General features: G+C 50.2%; 1 protein-coding gene across 1 annotated transcript in view; it reads left to right on the top strand.

Annotated features, from left to right (window-relative positions):
* The window catches only part of LOC144674283 (polyamine-transporting ATPase 13A3-like), a 61410-nt gene extending 39372 nt beyond the window's left edge, over positions 1 to 22038 (top strand). The window contains exons 20-30 of the mRNA XM_078535708.1: positions 1129 to 1233; positions 4780 to 4859; positions 6600 to 6642; positions 7316 to 7425; positions 8255 to 8351; positions 9087 to 9159; positions 15650 to 15827; positions 17891 to 18090; positions 18383 to 18471; positions 20277 to 20357; positions 21831 to 22038. Coding sequence (XP_078391834.1) covers positions 1129 to 1233; positions 4780 to 4859; positions 6600 to 6642; positions 7316 to 7425; positions 8255 to 8351; positions 9087 to 9159; positions 15650 to 15827; positions 17891 to 18090; positions 18383 to 18471; positions 20277 to 20357; positions 21831 to 21992 — 1218 coding nt within the window. The 3' untranslated portion in view covers positions 21993 to 22038. The remainder of the gene's footprint in view (positions 1 to 1128; positions 1234 to 4779; positions 4860 to 6599; positions 6643 to 7315; positions 7426 to 8254; positions 8352 to 9086; positions 9160 to 15649; positions 15828 to 17890; positions 18091 to 18382; positions 18472 to 20276; positions 20358 to 21830) is intronic.
* The last annotated feature ends 924 nt before the right edge of the window (positions 22039 to 22962 follow it).

Raw genomic sequence — 22962 nt, 5'->3', positions numbered from 1 at the left:
CGTCTTCGTCCCATTAACCCCGTCCCTCAGCCCCTGCTTCATCGAAAAAACTGCCCTTTCATTTGGACAGCACTTTATGAACCAATGCCACTGAAACAGATATGGTTCTGGGATCTTGCTGTGCGCTGATTGGCTGCAGTATTTCCTGCATTACAACAGTGACTGCTCTTCAAAAAAAGAACAATTCGTTGGCTGCAGGGTCTTTGTGATGGCCTGAGGTGTTGAAAGGCACTTCATAAATACAAGTCCTTCATTCTGATATTAATATGTTCAGAAGGAAATGGGGAAATGCATTAAGAAGATCAAAGATACGACAGGAACGCTCTCAGACTCTACGAGCTTAACAGAAGTGTTGAAGTTGATGGTTTTGTACATTGCTGAAGTTATTTATTGTACCCGGTCTCTTATCGGAGGCCCAGTCTGAAATGGTAACTGGATCTGTAATTCTGTTAAAGCCGTAGCTCATACACATTTAATCTCAATCGGATGTGTCACTGTGGAATTTTAGTTTTGCAGAAGATTTCAGTTGCTGCAATTAATGGAAGTGTCCAGGAGAGGGGAGTCTTCAGTGTATCTTAGAAAAGTGTAGAGGGAGCTTTACTCTGTATCTAACCCCGTGCTGTACCTGTCCTGGGAGTGTTTGATGGGGACAGTGTAGAGGGAGCTTTACTCTGTATCTAACCCCGTGCTGTACCTGTCCTGGGAGTGTTTGATAGGGACAGTGTAGAGGGAGCTTTACTCTGTATCTAACCCCGTGCTGTACCTGTCCTGGGAGTGTTTGATGGGGACAGTGTAGAGGGAGCTTTACTCTGTATCTAACCCCGTGCTGTACCTGTCCTGGGAGTGTTTGATGGGGACAGTGTAGAGGGAGCTTTACTCTGTATCTAACCCCATGCTGTACCTGTCCTGGGAGTGTTTGATAGGGACAGTGTAGAGGGAGCTTTACTCTGTATCTAACCCCGTGCTGTACCTGTCCTGGGAGTGTTTGATGGGGACAGTGTAGAGGGAGCTTTACTCTGTATCTAACCCCGTGCTGTACCTGTCCTGGGAGTGTTTCATTCTGAAAGGGGGGTCTGCCATTTAGTTGAGTGGGGTTCATGGGGATACTGGTGTGTTTGTTAACTGCAGAATATTCCTGTCTCTGGAGCTGAATCCAAGCCAAGGATCCATTTTGTGGTCGATGGCCCCTCGCTTTTGGTGATTGAAGAGAAATTTCCAGAACTTCTCCCAAAGGTAAGTCTCCAAAGCTTTGCTGTCAAGTTAATCAGGTGGACAGACTGTAAGTGGTTCGCTCGGTGTGGATTAGCCAACTCTAGTCGGATATATTCCTGGAGTTTTCATCACTTATAAATACAATATAAATACTGTAGCTACAAGAGCAGGTAAGAGCCTGGGAATTCTGCGGTGAGTAACTCACCTCCTGACTCCCCAAAGCCTGTCCACCATCTACCAGGCACAAGTCAGGAGTGTGATGGAATACTCCCCACTTGCCTGGATGAGTGCAGCTCCCACAACACTCAAGAAGCTCGACACCATCCAGGACAAAGCAGCCCCGCTTGATTGGCACCCCATCCACAAACATTCACTCCCTCCACCACCGACACACAGTAGCAGCAGTGTGTACCATCTACAAGATGCACTGCAGGAATTCACCAAGGTTCCTTAGACAGCACCTTCCAAACCCATGACCACTACCATCTAGAAGGACAAGGGCAGCAGACACATGGGAACACCACCACCTGGAAGTTCCCCTCCAAGTCACTCACCATCCTGACTTGGAAATATATCGGCCGTTCCTTCACTGTCGCTGGGTCAAAATCCTGGAACTCCCTCCCTAACAGCACTGTGGATGTACCTACACCACAGGGACTGCAGCGGTTCAAGAAGGCAGCTCACCCCCATCTTCTCAAGGGGCAATTAGGGATGGGCAATAAATACTGGCCCAGCCAGTGACGCCCACATCTTGTGAATGAATTTAAAAGACGTGACTCTGTAAGGTGGTGAGGGTCTCTCATACTCTGGACAATCAGGAATGAATAACTCAATACCAGGCAATTATTTATTTGACAACTATTAAACAATTATTAATGATGTAAAAAATGAAAGAAGGATAATATTCACAGAAAGGAAGATAAAAATACATATACATAAAAAGATGGGAAGAAAGACAGCATTACATACACACTCTACATATCATATTACAAATATCTCCTGTACATACTATTTTTCAAATGTTAACCCCAAATTGGTCTGTTCATGACTGCTTCCCAAATTGGTGAAATTCCCCTTGGTTCACACATCACCAAGTCTCCGAATATCCTTATGCTGGGGTGGACACTTCAGCCAGTCACTCCGTCGGCGGCCCCTTGACCTCCCAGGGTCTCGAGTGGTTGACTAATCCACTAGGGCTTGCAGAGCCGAATGCTGGATTCTGTGCCCCTTTCAGTCCAATTCCTGGCTCCATTCCAGCCTTTCGAGGCTTCACTCAGACTTCCTCGAAACAAGGCTCCAGTGAAGATGGAGTCCTTATCAAACTCTCCTCACAGGCTCTGCAAGGCTTTGCAGACAGCGCAATATTCAAGCTGTGTGCGCACTTTTTAACAGTGTCTCCCACCCTGCCATCGCTCAGGTTGTGTATCCATCCCCCGATTCCACACCGTAGTTGCCCACCCCGTGTTCAAGGTTATTCATGAACCCGGCTTGTAGTCAAAGGGTCATTGAATGCAGGAAGAAAAATTACTTCTGCTACACACAGACAACTTTCATTTTCATAATATTTTCATCGGGGCAATCAATGTACGAAAAACCAGTTGTGAGTGGCCAGTCTTGGGAAAACAGTTAATAATATCACTACTGATTCATTATTTTTATAAATTTATTTGATGTGGGCACCGCTGGCTAGGCCAGCATTTATTACCCACCCCTAAATGCCCTTGCTCAGAGGGTATTTGAGAACCAACCACATCGCTGTGGGTCTGGAGTCACATGTAGGCCAGACCGGGTAAGGTTGGCAGATTTCCTTCCCTAAAGGGACATTAGTGAACCAGATGGGTTTTTCCTGATAATGGTTTCATGGTCGTCATCGGACTTTTAATTCCAGATTTTTTTTTTTATTGAATTCAAATTTCACCATCGGCAGTGGTGGGATTCACACCAAGACCCCCAGAGCGTTACCCTGGCTCTCTAGAACACTAGCCCAGTGACAATAACACTACGCCATCGCCTCCCCTGATTATCTGACTTAGCCAAAGCACAATAATGCTTAGTTATAAATCGAAGTAACTTTACAAATATTCAATATAGGCTTAAAATCAAGAGCAAACCAGAAATGAAATGCAAAAAATACAAAATTGCAAAAATGAGTGGCTGCAGGCCTCAGGCCTCCTGTCTGGTAACTCCCCACTTCCAATCCTGACCAAACCAACGAAGAAAATTATCGACAGAATCCAGGGTCCTGCAGCAAAGCCCAGGAGGTTAACCCTTGACCTGTGGACACTTCAGTTTAATTGGTGGAGCGTTGGTAACCCCAGCTCTCACTGTGACTCTGACCAGTACGAGGATCGATCCTGGGCCTGGGCCTGGGCCGGCTAAGCCAGTCTCAGATACGGCAGCAGCCATGGGTGCCATCATTAACCCCGGTTTCTTTCAGGCTAGAGAAGAGGGGAAGGATTGTCCGCCAGTCCCGCTTCTGGTCGCTGCCCGTTGGAAATCACCCCCCCACTGCCCCTCCCTCCCCGACCGCTCCCAGGCCGCTGGGGACAGGGTGGAATGGGACTGTGCTGCCTCCCACAGTCAAATATCTCAGCAGCACTCGCTGAGCTGTGACTGAAGAGTAGCCTGTGAGATGAGGTACACTGGAAGCACCTCTGGATCCCTGATCCCAGCGACGGACAGAAGAGTGCTAAGTGGCGGGAGAGAGAGAGGAATCAGGGACTCAGGGGCCGAGCCTCTGTGATTGGCCTGACTCTCAGATTGTGAGTGCCCTGACCAGCGATCCCCACAAAGGAGGAAGAGGCTTCTCACTGACCAAACTGATTAATATGCTTCTTCACCCTCTCGTTCTCACCACTATCTTATCTTCTCTGTTACTCATTTTCTCCCTCCCTCCTTTCCTTCTCCTTTATTTTGCTCCTTTTTTCCCTCCTTTATACACACATTCCCATCACTTTTCGTTCCCTTTCCTATATCTCCATCTCTCTCTCCCCCTTTTTTCCATCTCTCTGGCTGCCTCTCTCTCTGTCTCCCTTGGTCTTTCTGTCTCGCTCTCTCTCTCATGCACTCTCACTCTCTCTCTCCCTCTTTCCCTCTCTCTATCTGTCTCACTCTCTCTGTCTTTCCCTTCTCTCTCTGTCTCTCTCTCTGTGATATTCTCTGTCTCACTCTCTGTCTCTCTGTGAAACTCTGTCTCTCTCTCTATTTCTCTCTCCCTCTCTCTCTCTCTCTCTGTGAAATTCTCTGTCTCATTCTCTCTCTGTCTCTCTCTCTCCCTGTGAAATTCTCTGTCTCACTCTCTCTCTGTCTGTGAAACTCTGTCTCTCTCTCCCTCTCTGTCTCTCACTCTCTCTGTGAAATTCTCTGTCTCTCTCTCTGTGAAACTCTGTCTGTCCGTCACTCTCTCTGTCTCTCTCTGTGAAACTCTCTGCCTCTCACTCTCTCTGTCTCTCTCTGTGAAATTCTCTGTCTCACTCCCTCTCTCTCTGTGAAATTCTCTGTCTCACTCCCTCTCTCTCTGTGAAAATCTGTCTCACTCTCTCCCCCTCCCTCTCCTCTTTTCCACAGGTGACCTTGTACGGCACAGTCTTTGCAAGAATGTCGCCAGATATGAAAACCAAACTCATCAAATCTCTGCAAAGTCTTGAGTGCGTGAGTTACAAATCTTTTTATGAAATGTGTGCTGTTTTCTTTTGGGATGTTAGTATCGGGGCAGTTTCCATTGATTGATTTCCCGTCATTTCTTTATCCATTCATGGGATGTGGGCGGCATTTGTTGCCCATCCCTAATTGCCCTTGAACTGAGTGGCTCGCTCGGCCATTTCCGAGGGCAGTTGAGAGTCAACCACGTTGCTGTGGGTCTGGAGTCACATGTAGGCCAGACCGGGTAAGGTCAGCAGATTTCCTTCCCTAAAGGGCATTAGTGTACCAGATGGGCTTTTACAATAATCAATAATAGTTTCATGTCACCATCAATTCTAGATTTATTAATTGAATTTAAATTGCCGTGGGGGGATTTGAACCCATGTCCCCAGAGCATTACCCTGGGCCTCTGGATTACTAGTCCAGTGATATTACCACTACACCTGAGGATCTTCCCTCAGCCCCTGGATAAGACATCAGTGCCTCTCGAGACTCCTGTCCGAGTCTGACATCTCTCTGCTCCTCCGATTCTGGCCTCCCGAGCATCCCCCAATTCCCATCACTCCCCCGCCGTGCCTTCAGCTGCCTGGACCCAAAGCTCTGGAATTCCCTCCCTAAATCTCTCCGTCTCTCTCTCTGTCACTCCTCTTTTATGACGCATCTGAGCACTGACCTCTTTGACCAAGCTTTTGGTCACCTGTCCTAACCTCTCCTGTCACTTGGAATCTTTGTCTGATCATTTCGCCAGTGAGGCGCCTTGGAATATTTTACGATATTGATGGTGCTATATAAATGCAAGGTGGGGCTGTTATCTCTCTGGGACAGGAGCAGCAACCAGGACTAACTGTGAACCCTGACCTTGCAGCCCGAATGTTGAATGCGAACCCAGTACATTCGACCAGCGTTCGCTCTGTGCTATGCACTCAGATCACAGCTCAAACAGCGGGTGTGATGGTCTTAGCCAATCTGCTCCTGGTACAGGCTCCTTGTGCCTTGAACCTGTGAAATCTCAGCCCTGAGATCTGGTAAAGGCCAGAGGGAGCCAGCTCTCCATGCTGGTACCCTGCACTATTCGATTTAGGTGATGTTTCTCCATTTCTCACACCAGTCACCTCGAGATCTCACTGGGTGAGATGGCCGATCAGCTTTGAACTGGGCACAATTCTGTCCAATCCTCCGAATGCCCCCCCGAAAAGCAGCCCACCTTCCACTCTTGGAGTTTTAAGATGCAAATATTTTGTAAACATCCACCGACGTACAGTAGCAGCAGTGTGTGTACCATCTACAAGATGCACTGCAGGAATTCACCAAGGCTCCTTGGACAGCACCTTCCAAACCCACGACCTCTACCATCTAGAAGGACAAGGGCAGCAGACACATGGGGAACACCACCACCTGGAAGTTCCCCTCCAAGTCACTCACCATCCTGACTTGGAAATATATCGGCCGTTCCTTCACTGTCACTGGGTCAAAATCCTGGAACTCCCTCCCTAACAGCACGGTGGGTGTACCTACACCACAGGGACTGCAGCAGTTCAAGAAGGCAGCTCACCACCACCTTCTCAAGGGGCAATTAGGGAAGGGCAATAAATGCTGGGCCCAGCCAGCGACGCCGATCTCATGAAATGAATTTTATTAAAATTTTGACCATGGATATTGTTGGCTGGATTTTTTGGTTGATTAAGGAGGCTTGTGTTCCATTGCACAGGCCCAGTAACACTCTGTCTTGCTTTCTGTTGTGACAGTTACGTTGTGGGAATGTGTGGCGATGGAGCCAATGATTGCGGGGTGAGTTTACCCAACCTAATTCTTCTTCTTACTTTCCTGGAGGCTATTCGGCCACGTCGGGCATCACAGCTGAACCCAACCCTCTCATTGGCTGACACACGAGAACACAAGGATTAGGAGCAGGAGTAGGCCATTCAGCCCTTCCATCCCTCTCCACCATTGATCCGATTGGGGCCTCAGCTCCACTTTCCTGCCCTTGCTCCCTGCAAAACCTGGACTCCCTTGCCAATCAAAAACCTGTCTAACTCAGAGCCAGTCTCCACTGCCCTCTGGGGAAGAGAATTCCACAGACTGACACCCTCTGACATTAACAAACTTTAACAATGTAAGCGACAAGAGATTAACAATGAGGATGTCCCCCTTCTCTTAACTGGTTTCTCTCTCTTTGCTCTGCTCTCCACCAGTCGGTATAGGTCACAGTTGACCCTCCATTGGGACTGGGGTGTGTATGGAGATGTATCAGGAGTTAGGAAGCCCACAACACCATCTGTAACACCCCGTTCCCAAACTGCGCACAGTAACCAGCCCCCGCACCGTAGCCACAGTCCTGGTGGATGCCCCACCGGCCCCCCTGAGCTGGCCATGGCTCTCGCCGCTAGACGTGCTGACCGCCGTGAATTCCCCCCTTCTCCCTGTGACTTTCTGTCCCCTGACCTTGGTTCTTTTCCCACAGGCCTTGAAGACGGCCCACGTGGGAATCTCGCTCTCGCAGCTGGAGGCGTCCGTGGCTTCACCATTCACTTCGAAACTGCCGACCATCGAGTGTGTCCCCATCCTCATCAAGTAGGTGCTAGAACCTCCACTTCAACCTGTATCTAACCCCGTGCTGTACCTGTCCTGGGAGTGTTTGATGGGGACAGTGTAGAGGGAGATTTACTCTGTATCTAACCCCGTGCTGTACCTGTCCTGAGAGTGTTTGATGGGGACAGTGTAGAGGGAGCTTTACTCTGTATCTAACCCCGTGCTGTACCTGTCCTGGGAGTGTTTGATGGGGACAGTGTAGAGGGAGCTTTACTCTGTATCTAACCCCGTGATGTACCTGTCCTGGGAGTGTTTGATGGGGACAGTGTAGAGGGAGCTTTACTCTGTATCTAACCCCGTGCTGTACCTGTCCTGGGAGTGTTTGACGGGGACGGTGTAGAGGGAGCTTTACTCTGTATCTAACCCCCGTGCTGTACCTGTCCTGGGAGTGTTTGATGGGGACAGTGTAGAGGGAGCTTTACTCTGTATCTAACCCCGTGATGTACCTGTCCTGGGAGTGTTTGATGGGGACAGTGTAGAGGGAGCTTTACTCTGTATCTAACCCCATGCTGTACCTGTCCTGGGAGTGTTTGATGGGGACAGTGTAGAGGGAGCTTTACTCTGTATCTAACCCCGTGCTGTACCTGTCCTGGGAGTGTTTGATGGGGACGGTGTAGAGGGATCTTTACTCTGTATCTAACCCCGTGCTGTACCTGTCCTGGGAGTGTTTGATGGGGACAGTGTAGAGGGAGCTTTACTCTGTATCTAACCCCGTGCTGGACCTGTCCTGGGAGTGTTTGATGGGGACAGTGTAGAGGGAGCTTTACTCTGTATCTACCTGTTTTTTAAGCTGTCGTTTTCTCTGTTACAGGGAGGGCCGTGCAGCTTTGGTCACATCTTTCTGTGCCTTTAAGTACATGGCTCTGTACAGCATGATCCAGTATGTCAGTGTCCTCATTCTCTACTACGTGAGTATCAGAGCTTTGGGTTTCTGCATTCGCTCACATATCTCACCCGGGAGCTAACAGAGCCTCTGTTCAATTCCTGAGTTTCAGAAACAGCCTTGCTCCTGACCCACAGCCTCTATCTGAAAGGGCTAGAGGCAGGCTCAGCTGCGATGCACTCTGTAGTCGAAGGCACTCCCTCAGTACTGACCATCCGACAGTGCAGCACTCCCTCAGTACTGACCCTCCGACAGTGCGGCACTCCCTCAGTACTGACCCTCCGACAGTGCGGCACTCCCTCAGTACTGACCCTCCGACAGTGCGGCACTCCCTCAGTACTGACCCTCTGACAGTGCGGCACTCCCTCAGTACTGACCCTCCGACAATGCGTCACTCCCTCAGTACTGACCCTCCGACAGTGCGTCACTCCCTCAATACTGACATTTTGACAGTGCAGCACTCCCTCAGTACTGACCCTCCGACAGTGCGGCACTCCCTCAGTACTGACCCTCCGACAGTGCAGCACTCCCTCAGTACTGACCCTCCGACAGTGCAGCACTCCCTCAGTACTGACCCTCCGACAGTGCGGCTCTCCCTCGGTTCTGCATTGGGAGTGTTGGCCTGGATTTTGTGCTCAAGTTCCATCCCATGGGACACTTAATATTTGGGATATATATAGAGGGAGCGATTGTGCTCACTGGGGTATCAGGTCCTTTGACTCCCTCCCTTTCTAATCTGTCTCTCCTCTTGCCTTTTCAGATCTCGAGTAACTTGGGTAACTGGGAGTTCCTGTACGAGGACCTGTTCATCACCAGTGCCATTGCTATTACCAGTACGAGAGTCCCACCATCTCCTCCCTCCACACAGTAACAATACTTTCAGATCGGGGCAGCCATTGTATCAGGAAAGGGTCTTCTAGGCTTTTGAAACGCTGGGATTCACTTTAGGAACCGGGCTGTCAGGTGCTGGGATACCCAGATGCAGAGTCTGGAACTCCAACCTCAAGTTTCCCTTCCCCCCTCACCCGCCCCCGATCTCTGTAACCTCCTCCAGCCCCTACACCCCTCCCTATCTCTGTAAACTCCTCCAGCCCCTACAACCCTCCCTATCTCTGTAACCTCCTCCAGCCCCTACACCCCTCCCTATCTCTGTAACCTCCTCCAGCCCCTACACCCCTCCCTATCTCTGTCACCTCCTCCAGCCCCTACACCCCTCCCTATCTCTGTAACCTCCTCCAGCCCCTACACCCCTCCCTATCTCTGTAACCTCCTCCAGCCCCTACACCCCTCCCTATCTCTGTGACCTCCTTCAGCCCCTACAACCCTCCCTATCTCTGTAACCTCTGCCACCCCTACAACCCTCCCTATCTCTGTAACCTCCTCCAGCCCCTACAACCCTCCCTATCTCTGTAACCTCCTCCAGCCCCTACAACCCTCCCTATCTCTGTAACCTCCTCCAGCCCCTACAACCCTCCCTATCTCTGTAACCTCCTACAACCCTCCCTGTCTCTGTAACCTCCTCCAGCCCCTACACCCCTCCCTATCTCTGTAACCTCCTCCAGCCCCTACACCCCTCCCTATCTCTGTAACCTCCTCCAGCCCCTACACCCCTCCCTATCTCTGTGACCTCCTTCAGCCCCTACAACCCTCCCTATCTCTGTAACCTCTGCCACCCCTACAACCCTCCCTATCTCTGTAACCTCCTCCAGCCCCTACAACCCTCCCTATCTCTGTAACCTCCTCCAGCCCCTACAACCCTCCCTATCTCTGTAACCTCCTCCAGCCCCTACAACCCTCCCTATCTCTGTAACCTCCTCCAGCCCCTACAACCCTCCCTATCTCTGTAACCTCCTCCAGCCCCTACAACCCTCCCTACCTCTGTAACCTCCTCCAGCCCCTCCAACCCTCCCTATCTCTGTAACCTCCTCCAGCCCCTGCAACCCTCCCTATCTCTGTAACCTCCTCCAGCCCCTCCAACCCTCCCTATCTCTATAACCTCCTCCAGCCCCTGCAACCCTCCCTATCTCTGTAACCTCCTCCAGCCCCTCCAACCCTCCCTATCTCTATAACCTCCTCCAGCCCCTCCAACCCTCCCTATCTCTGTAACCTCCTCCAGCACCTACACCCCTCCCTATCTCTGTAACCTCCTCCAGCCCCTACACCCCTCCCTATCTCTGTAACCTCCTCCAGCCCCTATAACCCTCCCTATCTCTGTAACCTCCTCCAGCCCCTACACCCCTCCCTATCTCTGTAACCTCCTCCAGCCCCTACACCCCTCCCTATCTCTGTAACCTCCTCCAGCCCCTACACCCCTCCCTATCTCTGTAACCTCCTCCAGCCCCTACAACCCTCCCTATCTCTGTAACCTCCTCCAGTCCCTACAACCCTCCCTATCTCTGTAACCTCCTCCAGACCCTAAAACCCTCCCTATCTCTGTAACCTCCTCCAGCCCCTAAAACCCTCCCTATCTCTGTAACTTCTTCCAGCCCCTACAACCCTCCCTATCTCTGTAACCTCCTCCAGCCCCTACAACCCTCCCTATCTCTGTAACCTCCTCCAGCCCCTACAACCCTCCCTCTCTCTGTGACCTCCTGCAGCCCCTACAACTCTCCCTATCTCTGTAACCTCCTCCAGCCCCTACAACCCTCCTTTATCTCTGTAACCTCCTCCAGCTCCTACAGCCCTCCTTATATCTGTAACCTCTGCCAGCCCCTACAACCCTCCCTATCTCTGTAACCTCCTCCAGTCCCTACAACCCTCCCTATCTCTGTAACCTCCTCCAGTCCCTACATCTCTCCCTATCTCTGTAACCTCCTCCAGCCTCTACATCCCTCCCTATCTCTGTAACCTCCTCCAGTCCCTACAGCCCTCCCTATCTCTGTAACCTCCTCCAGCCCCTACAACCCTCCCTATCTCTGTAACCTCCTCCAGCCCCTCCAACCCTCCCTATCTCTGTAACCTCCTCCAGCCCCTCCAACCCTCCTATCTCTGTAACCTCCTCCAGCACCTACAACCCTCCGAGATCTCTGCTCTCCTCCAATTCCGGCCTCCTGACCATCCGCTGATTCCCATCGCTCCACCATTGGCGGCCGGGCCTTCAGCTGCCTGGGGCCCTAAGCTCTGGAATTCCCTCCCTAAACCTCTCCGCCTCTCTCTCTCCTCCTTTAAGATGGAGCTCTTTAAAACTGACCTCTTTGATCGAGTATCAGTTCTAATATATCCTAAAGTGGCTCAAACCTTGCCCGATGATATATATATTCTTCGTTCACAGGGAAGTGGGCATCGCTGGCTGGGCCCAGCATTTATTGCCCATCCGTAATTGCCCCTTGAAAAGGTGGTGGTGAGCTGCTGCCTTCTTGAGCCGCTGCAGTCCATGTGGTGTAGGTACACCCACAGTGCTGTTAGGAAGGGAGTTCCAGGATTTTGGTCCAGAGACAGTGAAGGAACGGCCAATATATTTGGCTTGGAGGGGAACTTCCAGATGGTGCTCCTGTGATGCGGCCTGGGGATTTTTGTTACTTTAAAGGTGCTATGTAAATGCAAGGTTGTTGTTGATTGGAACACCTTAAAGGAAGAGAGAGAGAGAGAGAGAGACGGAGAGGTTTAGGGAAGGAATTTCAGAGCTCAGGGCCCCAGGCAGCTGAAGACACGGCCGCCGATGGTGGAGCGATGGGAATCGGGGGCGGGAAGGATGCTCACTGGGCTGGTACTGGAGGAGTTCAGGGATTTCACAGTGGGCGGAGGAGGTTACAGAGATCGGGAGGGAACGAGAATCTTCCTCTCTTTCGAAAGGTCTCAGCAGAGCACAAGCCAGTTGAGAGCTGGGAAACCCGGAAGGAAAAACCAGTTCAGCATTTTCAAATCCCAGTAAGAGCCAGTAACGCCAGAGTTCCCCTTTAAGGTTTAAAGGACCAGTTTGGACAAGTTTTACTAATGAGCGGCTCTGAGACCTGCTGAAGGCCTCAGAAGACGGAGCTGAAGATTAACAGGATCTTCAGAAGGTCTCAGCCCTCACTGAAGCACTTGAATGTTTAATGAGTGGAGATGGCTGGGCCAGAACATCTGCATTGGCTGCAGATGTGTCCTTCTTTAAAAAAACGTGCTTTGGTCGAATCTGCGACTCAGACCCTCAGCCTCAGCCCTCGTCTTGCGGGCATTTTCCTGTTCAACGCTTTCTCCAGTATAACCACAGTAACCACGATAACCTGGCTTAGTTACTGTAACTGACGCGCTCCTGGCGTAACACGATACAATTCTCACTCGCAGGAGTGGAGTTAGTTATATCAGCCTCACTATACAACGCAGGACAGTGCAACCACCAGCTCATTAACCCACGATGCTTTCTATTCATGTCAAGCGGGCACAATGGAGAGCATTTTGATTGTTAATGCCTCCAGGAATGGGATGTGAAAGGAATTGCTGCAGAGAGTTAGTGTTTCCAGTACAGAAACTGGCCATTCAGCCCATCTGCCCCCCTGCTGGTGTTTATGCATCACGTCAGCCTCCTCCCACCCTCCCGTCATCTCACCCCCCATCCCCATATCCTTCTGTTCCTTTCTTCCGCATGTGTTTATCCAACTTTCCCTGGCAATGAATCCCTGGGGTGAGGGGGTTGTCCTGCGGTGAGAGGTTGAGTAAATTGAGGGGGGGGTTAATGTAGTGGTATTGTCGCTGGGCTAGTAACCCAGGGTAATGCTCTGAGGACCCAGCTTCAAATCCCACCACAGCAGATGGTGAAATTTGAATTCAATAAAAATCTGCAACTAAAAGCCTAATGATGACCAGAAAACCATTGCCGATTGTTGTAAAAAAAAAACCCATCTGGTTCACTCATGTCCTTTAGGGAATGAAATCTGCCGTCCTTACCTAGTCTGGCCCTACATGTGACTCCAGACCCACAGCAATGTCCCTCTGAAGAAGGGATGGGCAATAAGTTCTGGCCTAGCCAGTGACGCCCACATCCCCAGGAATAGATTAAAAAAATTGGCCCTATACTCTCCGGAGTTTAGAAGAGTCAGAGACGATCTCATTGAAACCTATAAGATGCTGAAGGGGTTTGGCAGGGTGGATGCTGAGAGATTGTTTCCACTGGTCGGGGGAATCTAAAACACGGGGGGGGTGCACAGTCTCAGGATAAGGGGCCGATCATTTAGGTTTGAGATGGGGAGAAATTACTTTTCTCAGAGGGTTGTGAATCTTTGGAATTCTCTACCCCAGAGGCTTCACAGAATCTTAATGGCACAGAAGGAGGCCATTCAGCCCATTGTGTCTGCACTGGGCTCTCCAAATGAGCATTATGAACTAGTGCCATTGCCCTGCCTTTTCCCTGTACCCCTGCACATTGTTTCTATTCAAATAATCATCCAGTGCCCTCTTGAATGCCTCGATTGAACCTGCCTCCCCCACACTTCCAGGCCGTGCATTCCAGACCCCAACCACTCGCTGTGTGAAAAAGTTTTTCCTCCCATCACATTTGCTTCTTTTGCAAATCACTTTAAATCTGTGCCCCCTCGTTCTCGATCCTTTTACGAGCGGGAACAGTTTCTCCCTCTCTACTCTGTCCAGCCCCCTCATGATTTTGAACATCTCTATCAAATCTTCTCTTAGCCTCCTTCTCTCCAAGGAGAACAGACCCAACCTCTCTAATCTATCCTCATAGCTGAAGTTTCTCATCCCTGGAACCATTCTTGTAAACCTCTTCTGCACTCTCTCCAATGTGTTCACATCCTTCCTATAATATGGTGCCTAGAACTGTACACAATATCCTAGCTGAGGTCTAACGAGTGTCTTATATAAATTCAGCATAACCTCCTTCCTCTTGTACTCAATGTCCCTATTAATAAAGCCCAGGATACTATACGCTTTATTAACTGCTCTCTCCACTTGTCCCACCACTTTCAATGATCTATGCACATATACACCCAGGTCTTTCTGCTCCTGAACCCCCTTCAAAATTTCATCCTTTATTTTATATTATCTGTCCATGTTCTTCCCACCAAAATGCATCACCTCACACTTCTGCGCATTGAACTTCATCTGCCACCTATCTGCCCACTCCACCAACTTGTCTCTGTCCTCTTGAAGTTCCACACCATCCTCCTCACAGTTCACAACACTCCCAAGCTTCATATCATCCGCAAACTTTGAAATTGCCCCCTGCACACCAAGACCTAGATCATTAATATATAGCAGGAAAAGCAAGGGTCCCAATACCGATCCCTAGGGAACTCCACTACAAACCTTCCTCCAGCCTGAAAAATATCCATTGACCATTACTCTCTGCTTCCAATTTTTCAGCCAAATTTGTATCCATGTTGCTACTGTCCCTCTTATTCCATGAGCAATAACTTTTCTCACAAGTCTCTTGTGTGGCACTGTATCAAATGCCTATTCAAAATCCATGGACACCACATCAACAGCATTACCCTCATCGACCTTTTCTGTTACCTCTTCAAAAAACTCCAGCAAGTTAGTTAAACACGATTTCCCCTTTAGAAATCCATGCTGACTCTTCCTTATCATATTGTTTCATGTGACTACTATCCCGAATAATTGTTTCTAGAATCTCGCCCACCACTGAAGTTAAACTGACTGGTCTGTAATTGCTGGGCTTCTCCTTACAACTGTTTTTTGAACAAGGGCGTAATGTTTGCAATTCTCCAGTCCTCTGGCTGAGTCTAGGGAAGACTGAAAGATTATGGCCAGTGCCCCTGCAATTTCCACTCTCACTTCCTTCAATATCCTTGGATGCATCTCATCTGGTCCCGGTGCCTTGTCAACTTTAAGTACTGACACTCCCCTCCTTATCAACTTTGTACCCTTCTGGTGACAGAGTTTCCTCGTCTATCACCATGGCCTGGGTAGCATCTACCTCCTTGGTAAAGACTCCTCCCTTGCTCCATTGTTGAATATATTAAAATAAAAGCAAAAAAACTGCAGATGCAGTTTATTCAATATATTGAAGACTGGGACAGAGAGATTTTTGGTCTCTCAGGAAATTAAGGGATAGGGGGAGCAGGCTGGAAAATGGAGTTGAAGCCTAAGATCATCCATGATTGTAATGAATGGTGGAGCAGGCTCGATGGGCCGAATGGTCTACTTCTGCTCCTATTTTGTGTGTTCTTGTGTGTAAGGGAAAACGTGACAAATGGGAACTGAGATCCAAGTTGCTGTTCTTAGCATGGGTCAGGATGGGCTGAATGGCCTCTCGTTATTCTGTTGTAACGGTTGTCTGTGGGGGAGACAGTATTGGACTATGAGGTTTGATGTCTTCATGAGGAATCTTTACCTCCATCCTCACTGCTGTCCTCTTGTGCCCCCCAGTGAGCCGGAACAAGGCGTACGAACACTTGGTGCCACAGCGACCCAACGCCAACCTAGTGTCACCCCAGCTGCTGCTGTCCGTCCTGATGCACATCGCTCTCTGCTCCACCTTCCAAATGATGGGCTTTCTGCTGGTTCAGATTCAGCCCTGGTACAATTCCTGGGATCAGGGGGCTCGGTAGGTGCACTGCGCCCTCGCCTGCATCGGTCTGTGCTTGCTCATTTGGACACACACTCCCATGCATGTCTGCGTGTGTGTGCACATGTGTGTGTGTGTGTGTGCACATGTATGTGTGTGTGTGTGGTGTGTGCATGTGCTGTGTATGCATGTGTGTGTGTGTGCACATGTATGTGTGTGCAAGTGTGTGTGTATGCTCCTGTGTATGCGTGTGTGCACGTATCTGTTTGTGTGTTTGCATGTGTGTGTTTGCGTGTGCTCACCCATGCGTGGGTGCAAGTGTGTACGGGCATGATGATGTTTGCTGATGGGTAGGAAAGTAACTTGTGAAGTAAAGAGGAAGAATAGAAAAGTAGTATACTACTTAACTGGAGAGATACCACAGAACTCTGAGTACAGAGGGATCTGGGTGTCCTGGTAAATCGGGTAAAGTTAGTCTGCAGGTACAGCAAGTGATTAGGAAGGCAAATGGGATGTTGTTGTTTATTGTAAGGAGAATGGAATATAAAAATAGGGAAGTTTTGCTACAGTTGTATAGGGCATTGGTGAGATTACATCTGGAGCACTGTTTACAGTTTTGGTCTCCTTACTAGGATCTGGGCTGGGGTGGGTGTTATCTTATGAGGAAAGGTTGGACAGGCTGGGCCTGTATCTATTGGAGTTTAGAAGAATGAGAGAGGATCTTATTGAAACATAAGATCCTGAGGGGGTTTGACAGGGTGGATGCTGGGAGGATGTTTCCCCTTGTGGGAGAGGCCAGAATTAGGGGACACAATTTAAAAATAAGGGGTCGTCCATTTAAGACGGAGATGGGGAGGAATTTCTTCTCTCTTAGGGTCATTAGTCTGTGGAATTCTCTTCCCCACAGAACAGTGGAGGCTGGGTCATTGAACATATCCAAGGTTGAGTTAGACAGATTTTTAATAGACAAGAGGGTCAAGGGTTATGGGAGACAGGCAGGAAAGTGGAGTTGAGACCACAATCAGATCAGGCATGATCTTATTGAACAGCAGAGCAGGCTCGACGGGCCGAATGGCCTACTCCTGCTCTTGTGTTCGAGGTGTGCATATCGGGGGACTCAGACAGTCACTGCAAAGTAAAGTAGAATAGGAACAGAGGGCAGACAAACTGGAATAAATTTAAAACCAGTAATCAGAATCAGAAATCAGAGGCCTGTTTTAATCAGAAATCAGAGGCCTGTTTAAATCAGAATCAGAAATCAGAGGCCTGTTTTAATCAGAATCAGAAATCAGAGGCCTGTTTTAATCAGAATCAGAAATCAGAGGCCTGTTTAAATCAGAATCAGAAATCAGAGGCCTGTTTAAATCAGAATCAGAGGCCTGTTTAAATCAGAATCAGAAATCAGAGGCCTGTTTAAATCAGAATCAGAAATCAGAGGCCTGTTTAAATCAGAATCAGAAATCAGAGGAATGTTTTAATCAGAATCAGAAATCAGAGGCCTGTTTAAATCAGAATCAGAAATCAGAGGAATGTTTTAATCAGAATCAGAAATCAGAGGCCTGTTTTAATCAGAATCAGAAATCTTTGGAATGATTTGCCAGACAAGAAGTGGGTGTAAAGATTGATTTGTAGCTGACATAACAAGTGAGACAGATTTGGGTAAATAACTAGAGGTCGGCGCAGTTGGGAATCTCATCCTCAGGGCCTTCCCAAAGCCCATCGCAGCCGGCCTGTTGCGTCCGGCGTGCTGCCATTGTGATGTCGCTGTTGTGCGCACAGCGAAGATCCCACAAACCGGGGATGTGGGTGGTTAACCTGCCCTTTGCCGGGGGCCGGTGGATAGTGCTTGGTGGAAGGCCTTGGGGGGGGATCTGCTCCACCTGCACGAGGCACAATCTGGGAGCCTCGGATTTCTTCGGCGGGGGCGACATTCCCTCCGGGATGGAGCTCAGGCCTGTGACCCACGGACCAGACGCTGGGCCGCCCACCACATCTCAGCCTTTCGGTTCAGCGGCGCTCGCTCTACAACGCTTGGGCACGCGACGCCAGCCAGGGAAAGGTTTTCTATTAGAAAGCCGTGACGGAGCTCCCTCTCCCGACAGGGCCTGCTCTTCCAACAACACCTTTTACGGAATGCCATCCAGACACAGCTGGAACAGCAGTGGGATTCTCTTCAACATGCAGTGGAAAATCAGCAACTACGTCAACACCACAGTCTTCTTTGTGTCCGTTTTCCAGTACATCACCATCGCCTTTGTCTTCTCCATGGGGAAACCATTCCGCAAACCCATCTCCACCAACTGTGAGTACCCCCGCGACGGGGAGGGGGGTGGGCGGTGCAGAAAGGGGATATGGGGATGTCGGGGGGTCAGTAGTGAGGGAGCCCTGCACTATCAGAGCGTCAGTACTGGGGGAGTGCCGCACTGTTGGAGGGTCAGTACTGAGGGAGTGCCGCACTGTCGGAGGGTCAGTACTGAGGGAGTGCTGCACTGTCGGAGGGTGCGTGTGTATGTGTGTGTGTGAAGTCATTTGAGAGGATTCTGGGAGATGTGACGAGGTTTGATATAAACACTTTCCTGGTTTTTTTCCCTCAGATTTGTTCCTGGCTGTTCTCGTCATCCTCTACCTTTTCACCTTGTTCCTGATGCTCTTTCCAAGCAGTAGCCTCGACGCATTCTTTGAGGTGAATAGTTTCTGATCGTCTTTTATTCATCAATATTTTCCCGTCTCCCCCCCACACCATCATCTCAAAATTCTCCCCTTCCCTGAAGGCTGGAGTGGCAACTGAATCAGAAGATTATAGGTTCAAAGTCCACTCCAGAGAATTGGGAACAAACTCCAGACCACACACTACCAATGCAGTGCCACACTGTCGGAGGGTCAGTACTGAGGGAGTGCTGCACTGTCAGAGGGTCAGTACTGAGGGAGTGCTGCACTGTCGGAGGGTCAGTACTGAGGGAGTGCTGCACTGTCGGAGGGTCAGTACTGAGGGAGTGCAGCACTGTCGGAGGGTCAGTACTGAGGGAGTGCTGCACTGTCGGAGAGTCAGTACTGAGGGAGTGCCGCACTGTCGGAGGGTCAGTACTGAGGGAGTGCTGCACTGTCGGAGAGTCAGTACTGAGGGAGTGCCGCACTGTCAAAGGGTCAGTGCTGAGGGAGTGCAGCACTGTCGGAGGGTCAGTACTGAGGGAGTGCTGCACTGTCGGAGAGTCAGTACTGAGGGAGTGCTGCACTGTCGGAGGGTCAGTACTGAGGGAGTGCTGCACTGTCGGAGGGTCAGTACTGAGGGAGTGCTGCACTGTCGGAGGGTCAGTACTGAGGGAGTGCTGCACTGTCGGAGGGTCAGTACTGAGGGAGTGCCGCATTGTCGGAGGGTCAGTACTGAGGGAGTGCAGCACTGTCAGAGGAGCTGCTTTCCGGGTGCAATATTAAACCGATGCCCCGTTTGCCCTCACCAGTGGTTATAAACAATACCATGGCCACTATCGAAGAAGAGTAGAAGAGTTCTCTGTGGCATTCCGGGACCAGTATTTATCCCTGAACCAATATCACTAAAACAGGTTATTGTTTGTGGGATCTTGCTGTGCGCAGGTTTTTTGCCATGTTTCCTACATTACAACAGTGACGTCACTTCAGAAAGTAGGTGTGTGGGCCTGACGATGTTTGCTGATGACACAAAGATCGGTAGGAAAGTAAGTTGAGTCTACAAAGGGACATCGACAGGCTAAGCGAGCTGGCAAAAACTTGGCAGACGGGATATCGAGTGGGAAAATATAACTTGGAAGAAAAGAAAAGCAGTTGTTTAAATGGAGAGGGTTTGCAGAACTTCACGGGAGGGATGCGGTTAATTAGAAATAAAATAAAAATGCTTAAACCTCATTTCTAACATGTCCCTGCTCATGTGACAGAGTCACATTGGTGGGTGGGGGGGAACAAGTCTTCCTTAATTTTTACCATCTTTATTTGTAAAGTTCAAAATCTTCAGCTCCCTGAGGCAGCTCTGTGGGTTTAGTTCTATCGGTTCCCTCCGGTACCTCATTAACTGAGTGTTATTCCTGGCGGAGCCCGGACAGTCAGGCCATTCCTCAGACCAGGTGCGGCAGGTGGAAACCCCATCCGTGCGCAGAAACCCTTCGAGAGGCAGAGCGTCGGAGGAAACCAAGGGGGGTGGGGGGGGGGTCCCTGACCTTGCCAGGCTATTTGACTGCAGGAGCTATCGCCACTGGCCCTCAGCCAATCCACACTGGCAACCATTGATCAACAGGGGCTGCTGGCCATTGAATCCCGGAGGATTATCCCGCTCCCTTAGCCGGGGAATCTGCTGCCTCCACACAGGATCTGAGTCGAAGATGGGTTGGGATGTGGACCATGTGTCTTAATCCCACATTTAGGCGCGAGGCAGCCCTTCATTTCAGCTTTGATGCACTGTGGTGTCTGGAACTATTACTAATCAGTCCCTCTCTCTCTCTCTTTCGGATTCTTTCACAGTTTGTCTGCATCCCATACATCTGGAGGATTTATATTCTACTCATGGTTGTCGGCCATTTTGTCCTTTCTGTTTTCCTGGAGGTAATATTTAAATCTGATCAATAGATTCCGATTGATCCGGGTCAAACTGAGCTACTCACTCCCAGCAAGGTCACAGTATCCACAAAGAAAAGGGTCTACACTCTAACATCTCTATCCCCCTGTTCCACAGTGTGTCCCCTCTCTATATCCCCCTGTTCCCCAGTGTGTCCCCTCTCAATATCCCGCTGTTCCCCAGTGTGTCCCCTCTCTATATCCCCCTGTCCCCCAGAGTGTCCCCTCTCTATATCCCCGTCCCCCAGTGTGTCCCCTCTCTATATCCCCCTGTCCCCCCCGAGTGTCCCCTCTCTATATCCCACTGTTCCCCAGTGTGACCCCTCTCTATATCCCCCTGTTCCCCAGTGTGACCCCTCTCTATATCCCCCTGTTCCCCAGTGTGTCCCCTCTCTATATCCCCCTGTTCCCCAGTGTGTCCCCTCTCTATATCCCCCTGTTCCCCAGTCTGTCCCCTCTCTATATCCCCCTGTTCCCCAGTGTGTCCCCTCTCTATATCCCCCTGTTCCCCAGTGTGTCCCCTCTCTATATCCCCCTGTTCCCCAGTGTGTCCCCTCTCTATATCCCCCTGTTCCCCAGTCTGTCCCCTCTCTATATCCCACTGTTCCCCAGTGTGTCCCCTCTCTATATCCCTCTGTTCCCCAGTGTGTCCCCTCTCTATATCCCCCTGTCCCCCAATCTGTCCCCTCTCTATATCCCTCTGTTCCCCAGTGTGTCCCCTCTCTATATCCCCCTGTCCCCCAGTGTGTCCCCTCTCTATATCCCCCTGTTCCCCAGTGTGTCCCCTCTCTATATCCCACTGTCCCCCAGTCTGTCCCCTCTCTATATCCCCCTGTTCCCCAGTCTGTCCCCTCTCTATATCCCCCTGTTCCCCAGTGTGTCCCCTCTCTATATCCCCCTGTTTCCCAGTGTGTCCCCTCTCTATATCCCCCTGTTCCCCAGAGTGTCCTCTCTCTATATCCCCCTGTTCCCCAGTGTGTCCCCTCTCTATATCCCCCTGTTCCCCAGTGTGTCCCCTCTCTATATCCCCCTGTTCCCCAGTGTGTCCCCTCTCTATATCCCCCTGTTCCCCAGTGTGTCCCCTCTCTATATCCCTCTGTTCCCCAATGTGTCCCCTCTCGATATCCCCCTTTCCCCCAGAGTGCCCCCTCTCAATATCCCCCTTTCCCCCAGAGTGCCCCCTCTCTATATCCCACTGTTCCCCAGTGTGTCCCCTCTCTATATCCCACTGTTTTCCAGAGTGTCCCCTCTCTATATCCCACTGTTCCCCAGAGTGCCTCCGCTCTGTCTCCTGCACATCCCCAGTATTGTTCCCTATGAAGCCCAGTGGTTCAGGCTATGTTTTGAAGGCTTGTTATTCACCTTCAGCAGAGGAGAGGCTGCAGAGCCAAGTGACCACAATGTGATGTAAACCTCTGTCTAAAGTGCACGACGCTGCTAAGAAAGCTTTGTCTCCTTTAGGAAGTGTTGACCAACAATCATCGACTGTGGAACTGGCTGAGCCGCATCTACTGTCCGTCTGCCTCCCTGGTAAAGCACAAGAAACTGCACCGAGAGTTACAGGATGACCCTGCCTGGCCCCCAGTCACCACTCCCACGTGGCACAAGGGCACTGTACAGTAACGCAAGCTCAGATAACATATTTATCAATAAATGATTGTACAGACTCCCCGCAGACTGTGCGCACTCATTCCTACTCAGGTGGATTAATGGATCCTAACTCCTTGTTTGAATGTCCCTTGTTTGCAAACGCACGTCAGCATCACGAGTATTTGAAAGGTGAGTGTGAGCGTGTGTGAAAACTGTCTCTCGGTGTTTAATGAGTACCCAGCTTCCTGCACACCCTCTCAGCTCTCTCAAGCCCCTAATCCCCAGTCCGACACGCTCTTACTGTGGAAGTCCGGACTCCTCGACTCCTGCCGGATCTCAGCTTAGTCAGGATAGAGGCAGAGAAACAGGTCAGTCAGCCCGATCAGTCCCTGCTGGTGATTCTGATCCACTCAAGCCTCCTCCCATCTTTCCTCATCTCACCCTAACAGCGTGTGTTTATCCAGCTTCCCCTGAAAGGTCTCTACATGATTCGCCTCAACCACTCCCTGTGGGAGCAAGTGCCACATTCTCCCCACTCCCTGGGTAAAGAAGTTCCTCCTGAATTCCCCATTGGATTTCTTGGTGACTCTCTTATATTATGTGGACCTCTAGTTCTGCTCTTCCCCCACAGGAGGAAACATCCTCTCTGGATCCACTCGATCTAAACCTTTCATCATTTTGAAGATCTTGGTCAAGACATCCCTCAGCCTTCTTTTATCAAGAGAAAAGAGACCCAGCCTGTCAATTCTGTATACCCACACAGCTCTGATATTTTCCTTGTCAATCCTCTCTGCGCCCTCTCCAGTGCCTCTATATCCCTTTTATAATATGGCGACCAGAACTGCACACGGTACTCTGAACCTGCCCTTCTCAGGGGTAGAGGCGATCTGACAGGAAGGTCAGCACAAGTCTGTTTCGGGAATGAAGCGGTTTATTGTAGATCTGTTACAGTTTAGATCTCAGCAGGTTTGTCAGAAAGGAGCAATACCTCAACACCGTGACT

Source organism: Cetorhinus maximus, unplaced genomic scaffold, assembly GCF_964194155.1.
Source record: "Cetorhinus maximus unplaced genomic scaffold, sCetMax3.hap1.1 HAP1_SCAFFOLD_605, whole genome shotgun sequence".
Taxonomy (NCBI): domain Eukaryota; kingdom Metazoa; phylum Chordata; class Chondrichthyes; order Lamniformes; family Cetorhinidae; genus Cetorhinus; species Cetorhinus maximus.
Note: the sequence above shows the minus strand (reverse complement) of the source record. Positions and strands in the feature narration are given on the sequence as shown.